This window comes from Arctopsyche grandis, chromosome 5, assembly GCF_051622035.1.
Source record: "Arctopsyche grandis isolate Sample6627 chromosome 5, ASM5162203v2, whole genome shotgun sequence".
Classification (NCBI taxonomy): Eukaryota; Metazoa; Arthropoda; class Insecta; order Trichoptera; family Hydropsychidae; genus Arctopsyche; species Arctopsyche grandis.
The window spans coordinates 24,386,687-24,397,298 of NC_135359.1; the positions used below are offsets into that span (position 1 = coordinate 24,386,687).

Below are 10,612 nucleotides of genomic sequence, written 5' to 3' on the forward strand. Positions count from 1 at the left end.
TTTTATATAATATTGACGTTAATAAAATATAAAACGTGGAGTCAATAAGATTTTATTCAAAATATTAATATAAATTTATTAAAGAGCATGGAATCAATTCCGTATGAGGATAAATAAATAAGTTAAATATTCAAGAAGTCAATGGCAAATAATTCCCTTACAGTTTGCTATATATTGGAGTTGTTTCTTTATCATTTTAACGTCACATCTTTCTTCAGAATTCGCATTCCAACAATTAACATAAATATTTTTGAAATTTTTTAGTGTCGGGCAAGAGCTGAGTGATTTGTTTATTCTTGGTCTTAAGCCATTTTTAACAATTTGATAAATGAGAGACTCCTCTCTTATACCGTAGCCATAGGGTGTAGCTCTGTGAATTATTTGCCACATAGTAATACCGAGTGAGTATACATCAGACTTAACAGTGGGATATTTTCCTTTTAAAATTTCTGGAGCACAATATCGAGTAGTTCCTTGCAGCTGTAACAAGTATCAAAATTATAATACATAAATAATAAAATAAAATATTTCAATTTAAAAGCTTGGAAATATAATATTATTATTCAGTTTGAAGGTAATAATAACCATTAAAACTGAGGAGACATCGCTAAAATTCTCATCATATTTAATTGATGTTCCAAAATCACAAAGTTTACAGGTATTATTTGCAAATGTTAAAATATTTTTTGGTTTAACATCCAAATGCAGAATTTTTTTCGAATGTAAATAATCAAGTGCATTGCAAATGTCAAACGGATATCTGAAATACAAATAAAATTTTAGTTAAATGGAAATTTTTAACTACATATGTAAAAGATATATTTATTATTCAAGATATTAAATGATACCTAAAAAGTTCGTTAATAGTGATTTCAAATGCATCACTATCTAATAGGCTTTGAAGATTACGAGCAGTATCATAACAATCCATAATAATAGTACTTAAATTGTTCGACCAAGCTATTGAGTGAACTTTGACAATGTTTTTGTGGTTCAAGCCAATTCCATTCTGTTCACTAAGCAGCATTGGCTTCATTTTTTTCCGATAATTATAAATTACTTTTGCTGCTACTATTTTACCTTTAAATATGTTTCTTTTTTATAAATACAATATATAAAAATTACAATATGCTTTCGACATATTACCTTTATATTTAGTTTTAATAACACTACCGAATCTTCCCCGACCCAAAACTTGATAAGTAAATTTAATAGATTGACTATGAGTTGATAATTTTTTAATTAAATTTTGAATATTTGGTGAAGCAATCCTTTCAACGTTGGGTGTATGAATTTGAATACAGTTATTGTCATGTTGAAAATTAAGAACAGTGGAGCTTTCTCTAGAACTGGGTGATGTGAGAGTGATTGACGGTATAATTATTTTATTAAGGTCCAAATTGTGATGATCTTTACATTTTGTTTTATTAGGGCTATCTGTGAAAATAAGTCGCTTTTTAATTGATTGATATCGAAGATATTTGGGTAAACAAGGAGATTTTTGATAGTATTGAAATTTCTGCAATTTTTTCTCTCTTTTCTTAAACCTGTAAGAAATGCATTTATTATATAAAAAAAAAATATTATCCACCGAAAGTAATTTTTGCGTTTTGTATATCTATATATGTATATAAATATATACATACCACTCAGCAGAGCTTGTCTTAGGATAAAAATGTGGTTCAATAAGTTTTAAAAAGTTTGAAGAATTTTTGGAAGACGGAAGCTTTGTCGGAGTAAAATAGACAAGTCCTGGTGAACTATTCGATAGTGGCGTTGCCACAAATTTGCGATACAATTTTACAGTTGACATAGTGCAACGGTAGAGATCCTGCTCCTACCATTCAAAGACACACACTGACTAATATTATTAGCTTGACATCACTAATAATCTTAATTGTAACAATAAAAGCAAATTGGCATGTATTGATAGCATATATAATAATGAATACATACATTCAACAGTGTTAGCCTTATATTTGATTAAAAATAATAGCATTTTAAAATCGGTTTATAAAATTTTACTTAAATTATAAATAGTGACTCCCTTTTGTCTCTATTTCTATTAAAGGTTAGTCAATAATAATGGTAATATATTTTTTTTAACGAAACTCTTTTTATCTTTTATTCTTTATTTTAAAATATCATTGTTATTTTATATCCAATACCAGTCTCCAAATAATACATACATACATAAATAGGTATACAAATATAGCCAGCAGTAGAGCTTGGTGGTTGTGTTAATGGTAAACACTGAGAAGTTCTTGGGTTCGAGCGTTGAGTTGACCTCGATTGAAAATAATTTATATCCGAGTATTTCTGCAGTGCTGCTAGTCAGACTTGGATATTTGTGAATCTGTGAATCTGTGAATTTGTGATTTAATTGTTAAAACAGTTCCTCATCAAATTTACAAAACCATTCTATTTACTATTTGTCATCACTATTTGAACATGATTTCAAGTTTATAATCTGTAAATTTATATATGTATAAATTTAATACCATAGGCTTCGGCTCAAGGCTAACCCGTAATGGCATCAAGGGAAAATATTATTATTTAAAAAAAAAAAATAGTGTAATATATATGTACTATCACCAACTTTCCCCCTAATGATTACAAACCTCCTTTACGTTTCACTTACGATTACAATTCAGGAAAAAATTTTCCTCCTATACGATCGTTTTCATACTTTGCTATATTGCTCATTTTGGTCATCAATATAAGTAAATGGATCCTCCGCCATTACGATAGAGATAAAATATCGTTTAAGACGCGTTCGAAGTGTGCAAATTTGAAATCTGGGTGACGTCTATGTAGTCTTTAGTTTTATACATAGATGGCGGTAGTAAAATAATTACTAGTTCTATTATACATCAACGCAATTGAGCAGTAAATTTTCAGAAAAAAATGTGTGCAAATATGTAGATACTTTACTGAGTCACTTGTGCATTGGTGAATGAATTCGTCATATAGGCCCTATATTATAGGGATAGCCCTATAGTTATAGGGATAGCTATATTATAGGCTAGGGCTTGCTATGCAGCAAGATAAAAAAAAACCTTTCGCATTATTTCAAACACAAGTCATTCATTTGTATCAACAAAAATATGACTTGCCTTTGTAAGGTACTCTTGGCTTTATTCTCAAAAACTAACTAGATAAATATCATATGTAAAACTAGGTATGTACACATCACATAGGCACGGCACAAATATATCTTTAATATGGGTAATAAATGTATTTAAAATATTATATGAGATATATTATTGATGAGTTTAATTGGGACACTAAAAATATTGAAATTTTTATACAATGAACATTTCAATAATTTAGATTTTTTCAATGATCATTTTTTCTTTACGGTCCTTTCTATCGATGCAATATTTATACCCCACATTTTACCGGGTGAAATATATGACTTTATTCGGAATAAACATTCGTAATGTTCAACTTCCATTATATTTTTGATTATTATTTAATCGCGTTCATCAAACTAAATCCTTGTTCTCAATCAGCATTTGATGCCTGAAAGATTCCACAAATGTCTAGTATAATTGATATACAGCACACTCTCGATTGTCCGGGCTATTGCTGGGGAGGAAGGTCACGGATAATTGAAAAACACGGATAATCCGAATTATCAAATTTTGACTTGGTCTCGAATATATACATATTTACAACACAAATTTTTGTTTTATAATTTTAATACTCATTATTTATTAAGAAAAACGCTCATATGTAGTTAATGAACAATAATGAACACATTGTGTTCAATCTGTTATTTTAATTAAATTTTTACAATTCAATTTTCACTAAATTTGAAAATTGGTGTAACTAAATTTTTAGATAAATCAAAGCTTTATTTATTTAAATTTAATATTATGCGAGTATGATTCAACCTCTTTTATTTTGTATATATGTAAGTACATACCTATTTTATTTCAAAAACTGTAAGGGCGAAATCACACAGAAAGGCAAGTTGCACATGGTTTTTTTTAGATACTTTTAAACATGTGAAAAAAATGGGTTTGGTGCAAACGATCGAAAAGCGCCAGACAGATTGAACCACAGATTAACTGGATGGCTGCTTTAAACGCAATTCTCGACTTCACGAATGAAAAATTGCACATCAGATGACGAGTAACCTTTCGATGTGCACAGATGCAATTATTAAAATGGTAATTATTAAAATTAAGTTGGATCTTTCTGGCGAGTTTTTAATAATTTAATAAGGAAAAATTCGGAACTAAAGTATCAGAAGCACAGAACGTATACAGGGTAGGTATGTTGGGACTTTGGGTAGATTTCGCTTAGTGTAAGTGCGAGCAGTGCGCACGCATAAGGTACACGTGTCGTTAATCTGTGGTTCAGTCTGTCTGGCGCTTTTGGATCGTTTGCACCGCATCCGAATCGGAAAAAAATATGGTAAGCCTAGCACATATTCAAGGCACACCGTCCCAAAATCACCCCCTGGATTGTTTTCGGCGATATTTTGTCGTTGTATTTATCCTTGCTTGACAGTGATCGATAACGGAGAATGAAGAAATGTAGGATAACTTGTCGAAATAATAAGATCGTACGAAATAATAATGTCATTAAAGATTCATGAAAAGCATGATAAAAAACGATGATAGCATTTTTTTTACTGAAGTGGGGGCCTCAAATTTCAAATGCACCTGGTTCCCCCCATTTACTTGATCCGTCACTGGATCTTTCGATATCGAGCTCAAGAAAATTGGGATCTTCATTCAAGATATTAGATATTAGAACTTTTAAAAATTATGTTGAACGGATTTAAGCTTTTATTATGCGATAGCATACACATCTATGTATGTATGTATGTATATAGATATTATTTGGTGTGTTGGCTAGGAGGTCGTTGAAACTGAAGTAGAGCTTTGATCCCGCAGAGTTGGACTGTTGGTCGTCGAGGTACATACATAGTTACTACAACAATGTATCGTTACGCCGTTGCCGAGGTGCGTATTTCATTTTTACGGTCTGCATTTTGGCAGAGCGCCTCCAGCCACCCCGAAATATATGGGGACAAATTAAAATGGAGATGCAAACACTCTTGTGTTATTTAATTGTATAGAGCGGCCGTGCCAACTGGAATATTGTCCAAATGCGACATTAAACCAGCAATAAACCAAGCTCCCTCTCGAATGCGTATCAACCGGAACTGCATTCGCCAAGTGCGCCTCGTTCATCATTTTGACACCACCGTTCGCATACTCATCGGATGCTATTTTGTTTACTTCTTAGGTTAGTGTCTTTCATCATATTAACCATCTTCATATTTGATAGTGTTACGTATAAGATGTTAGTAAAGAGCCGCCGGTTAAATGCAATCGGATTAGGCCGAGGCGCATCCCTGACACTGTGCGACCGTTATAATTGGTTTCGAGGATTATCTGCAAACTAAGTGCAAGTAAGCTAAACAATGGCGTAGTAGCGGCACTCGGTCGCATTCCCGTGGTCCCTTCTCAGAAGTGACCGATACCTTGGTACCGCGGGACCGAATGTCATGGGAATACATATCCGAGTACGTGACCATAATAATAGGTAAACGAATCGGAAGACGAAGATGTCCTGAGAGACTTGCCCCTTATAAGGCGGTACTTAGGCGACATCAAGACATTCTGGACTGAGCATTACCAGTGTGTGTATCTTCTTAATCATAAATAAATGATGTGACACGACTTTGGCCTTTTACTTGGATCCTCCGCCCACCTCTACGCAACAATAGTAATGATGCATTACGTGGTAATAGTAGCATGCATACACGTACACCTACCTGCATTTTCAGATATCCTCACAGGGGTTCTAGGACACTTACCCCCTGGACACATACCCCCCAGGCACATACCCTCGGTCCAAAACCCCCTGGAAATTAACCCCCCGTGCAAATAAGCCCCCTCCCCGTCAATGATAAAAATATTTCATAAAAATTGACAGTATCTTTAATAAAAAGTCAGTATCAATGCTAGTTTATTTCAGCCAGAAAAATACAGATATTAATAATAAATATATCAGATATAAATAATCAATAATCAATAATAAAAAATCAGTAATCAATAATAATAATTTAAAATATACAAAACTTCAAAATCGATTGCATCTTTTTCTTTTCCTTTTCTCGATTTTACAAATTCATCATGGTCTAAAATTAGTCTAAAAATATTTAAAATATAATAATAATAATATAACAATAATATATATATTTATCAAAATTTACTTTCAATACTACAGAACGCAAACGCTAACTGGTGACTAAAAGTCTCTTAAATTGATATTTATTCTATTTACTACAATAAATTGAAATTAAATATTGTATATAAATTGAAATTCAATTTGCTCTACAACACTCAATTTATTCTTATTTATTAATTTACTTTATTATTAATTATTAATTATTTATTACTATTTTTAAACAATTTTTATCCATGGCGGGGGTTATTTGCACGGGGGGTTAATGTCCAGGGGGTTTTTGGCCGGGGGTATGTGTCCGGGGGGTACGTGTCCAGGGGTAACATGTCCGGATACCCCTCAACAGGAACAAATCGGAAGCTGAAAGATCGATACGTGTATGTATGTATATATACATATTCGTATATGTACATGTATACTATGTTTGTAATGAAGTCTTGAAAAATAAATAAATCTTTCCGAATATCCATGTTTACACAGTTGATCTGCAAGTCTAATGCGCGGATATTAGGGATGGCTATTAAATCAATAAAATATATTACTCAACTAAACTTCATTCCACTAAAACGTGGCTCGATCTTTCATACTACATGTACATACATACATATGTACATATATACTCAATGGTCGAGAGTGTGATCAGTCGATATTTGACTGCTTTAATAATATACAGTTCAACTCAGTTACTACGAGACTCAAGAGACCGACAACATTTCCTCGTAAAAGCCATTACTCGTAATATCAGTAATGAGTTAAATCTACCTCCATTTTTTTAAATCAGTGCATACATGTATTCAATACGTGTCTATACATATAAAATGCATTCAATAATACAAATAATATTTATTTTCAATATTTTCCGAACCACTTTCTATATCCACTAATAATTTCGACTTTTTGATAAGCTTCTAATCGATTTTATTTTAAAAATATTGTAAGGGAATTCTGAAATGTCAAAATCTCATGTAATTCAAAAACGTGATTTTTTGTTGCTCAGTGTTATCAATTCAGATGGATGAATCGACTATAAGATAAGGGGGAATAGAGAGATGGGAAACACTGATGTATGAATAACGAGCTAAATATAAACATGGCTGAAATGAAAATTTTCGCTGTTACGAGAAAACAGCTAATTTAGTTCAAAGGTTTTCCAATACATGCCCTATTTTATAACGAGCTCACTACCTGGATATATGTACATACTGTACAACTTTCCAACAGTCAAAAATACCAAAAATTACAATTGGTAATGGTCCGTACGCACCAAACCAACGACGATTTTGGGCCAACTTTTAAAACCAGTAGCGTACAAAATATCGAAATAAAAATTAAATAAAAAAATTGAAATTAAATATCAAAATTAAGCTAACGAGCGAGATTGAGCTAAAATTAGATCATCGTTGATGTTTTGAATTACAACAATGTTTTGAATTACGACAAAACGCATTACAACCAGAGAAATATTATAATTACGAGCGAAAAAAACCTTGTTGTTGTTTCTTATAAGTCGTCACGATACACTAATGTGTTTCCCCCTTCGGAAATATTTAACCAACGAAGATTTTGGGCCAACTTTTAAAACCAGTAGCGTACAAAATATACAGATAGTGGGGCCCACATGCCATCGGGCATGTTCGCTTGTATGGCCAGTCCGCCACTGCATACATATGTATATTAAAAATGATGAGTAGGGGGGGGGCAATGAGCAAATCATTAATTTCGTTTACCATGTCGTCCACCATTCATAATGTTAATTTGCCATTCTGTCTGTTATTCAAACACTGTTTTCACCGACAAAAGTCGTCTTGAAACGTATTTCAAGAAGAAACACATGTAGCACTTGTGTGAACCACAATCTCAATTAGTGACGTGCCCTGAAAATCTCCCTGTTTTTTATCGCACAGCCTTACTTATGAGTGCGCGAGTAGGATGCAAGGCTGTGCGACAAAACAGGGAGATTTCCACGACACGCCACTGCTATATTGTAAGGGAATTCTGAAATGTCAAAATCTTATGTACTGAATCTTATGATGATGGCTAAGGTTCCAGTTTAAATTTGTTAAGAAGTCTATTGAGAAGGGCTGCATTTATTATGAATCAATAATAATAATATTTATGAACGACAGTGCCGTTTCATAATAGCTGTTGTTTCTAAAATTGGTCTTATGCTGCGTACGGACCAAACCAACGACGAATTGTTAAGTCGTTGGTTTGGTCAAAATAACATATGATTATACTTCGACGATATAGTAAGATTTAAATACACAATTTTAAACAGTTTCCAAATATAAAATCTATTCCTAATCTATGTAGGCACATCTATGTATAAAGAAATATATGATAGGGGCCCCCTCCCCAAAATCCAGATTTTCGATTAATTTAAAACATTATGCATTGTTTTCCGGGACGTAATTTGGGGGGGGGGGGCATAGGGAGGCACTCGCCCCCCTAAATTAATATTGAAAACATGCAAATTGAACTTTTTTTTCTTATACATTTGAAATCCCGGTGATAGCACCGGAATCCCGGGATCGGAAATTCCCAGCACCGCAATCCCGGTGCTGAAGTAACCTTCCGGGATTGGAAGCACTAATATACATATATAAAATAATAAAAAGACACACAGAAACACACACTCAGGCACACAAAGCCACACACATTTTTATATATTATGTAAACGTGATCAGTGGTCGATTCCGAGTTCGAATTATCGCATGATCCCAAAACTTTATTTATTGTTATAACGTACATTATGTAAATATATAAAGTATGTACATAGATAGTCGGTAGAAATTAAGTTAATTGATAGTTTTTTAGTGACACAGTTTGATGGTCGATTTTTGTTGACCATGTGAAGATTTTTGGAAAAAAATTTTCGCCTGTGGCGCTTTAAATTTTTTTAAATGAAATTTTTAAATTTCGCCGGTGGCGCTATTTTAATAAGGTGTACAAAGAATATTTTCCATTTCCATAAAAAAGATTTTTTGAAAAAAAATTTGACCAATCTTTGCCTGCCCTCCCAAGAAAAAGCTGAAATGACGTCTCTGATTGTTTTCTACCGAAAGTAAAAGCCGCTTTTATGCCGCATTATTTTATGATGCATTCTATTTACCTAGGACAAGGGCTAAAACGAAATATACAATGTAATTTATGGATCTATTTTGCTTTTGCCATTTTTCTTGTACCTAAATTTGTTTATTCCCATTTTTGAAAATTTTATTTATTTTTTACCCTTGATTTTTAGCGTGATGGATAGAAGAAAATTTTTTTATATGGGGGGGGGACAAATTTTTTTTACCCTGGGTGGGCCCCCTTTGACTCCTGGCATGCACTAATTTCAGTCCCAGTCCGCTACTGTATGTATGTACATATTTGTACATATGTATATAGTTTTGCTCCAAACTTCCTGGATTAAAATACGTTCATTAAAAAAATAAACTATGCACGAGGGAATTTAGAGCAGTATGAGTTTTAATGACGAAGTGAAAATAATATCATATTTTTTTCTTCAGGGTCACTTGAAACGGAGCGTGCGATAATATCCGAATCTCAAGCGACACGAAAGCATGACCATAATCAACACGGTACATTTGCGGTAGGTCAACAAAAAGTCGATATTATACGATGTAGTGCATGTATACAAAGTTAGTCATTTATTATTCACAAAAGTGTATAGTGCAGTGTAATGATAGCGGATAATAAAAATGACTGGTAGAAAAAGATAATGGTTTAACATTATAAAGAGTGTTGCATATCGAAGTTTCAGTTGATGGATACGTCAATGAGGACGTTGATAAATATGCTTATATGCAGGGTGTATTTATGTGAATCAATCACCACATTTCAGCAACTGTCAAATCAATTTGGGGCGGGGCAATTTGCTAACGGGTCGTATTGCTAACGCAATTATGTATACAGCACATGTGCACGAATAGAGTGCACCGGACGTGTTAATAGCTAACACGTCTGACTGCGTGCACGCTTCGCGCGTCTCTGTCCTTGGTGGCGACATTCCCACCAGAGCGCGCGCCGAGTATCGTGTCATCTCGCTCACTCTGCCATATTTTACACAGCTCCACGATACTCGAAACGCGCTCTGGTGGGAATTTTTAAGTTCACAAAATTTATTAAGATATAATATCTTATTTAGCACATTCACCATTTAGGAATTATTTCCCTTTTTAAACACGTTCACCTATCCTTGCAGGGATGTTTTTTGTAAACACTTTTACTTATCTTTGTACGGACATTTTTTATATAGCCAGCAGCATAGTTCGGTCGTTAAGCTACTGCTTAGCGTTAAGAGGCGCCGGGTTCGATCCCATTAGTTGACCTCGATTGAAAAGAATTTTTCTGAGTATATCTGTAGTGTTGCTGGTCAGACCTGGATATTTGTGACTTC

At 33.3% G+C, this 10,612-nt stretch overlaps 1 protein-coding gene across 1 annotated transcript; it reads right to left on the bottom strand.

Moving 5' to 3' along the window:
* Nucleotides 1-42: 42 nt before the first annotated feature.
* Nucleotides 43-2,093, bottom strand: LOC143911844 (proto-oncogene serine/threonine-protein kinase mos-like). Its single transcript, XM_077430906.1, has 5 exons — nucleotides 1,647-2,093; nucleotides 1,147-1,547; nucleotides 849-1,080; nucleotides 586-760; nucleotides 43-480 (listed from the first exon to the last, which is right to left on the bottom strand). Exons 1-5 carry the CDS (start codon nucleotides 1,811-1,813, stop codon nucleotides 139-141), a joined length of 1,317 nt encoding a protein of 438 aa, XP_077287032.1. The 5' UTR covers nucleotides 1,814-2,093; the 3' UTR covers nucleotides 43-138.
* Between the last annotated feature and the right edge of the window lie 8,519 nt (nucleotides 2,094-10,612).

Coding starts and splice junctions, on each gene's coding strand:
- LOC143911844 (XM_077430906.1), bottom strand. CDS start 1,813: ATGTCAACTGTAAAATTGTATCGCAAATTTGTGGCAACGCCACTATCG. Junction 1,081..1,146: donor TATTAAAACTAAATATAAAG/GTAATATGTCGA, acceptor ACATATTTAAAG/GTAAAATAGTAGCAGCAAAA. Junction 761..848: donor ACTATTAACGAACTTTTTAG/GTATCATTTAAT, acceptor TTTGTATTTCAG/ATATCCGTTTGACATTTGCA.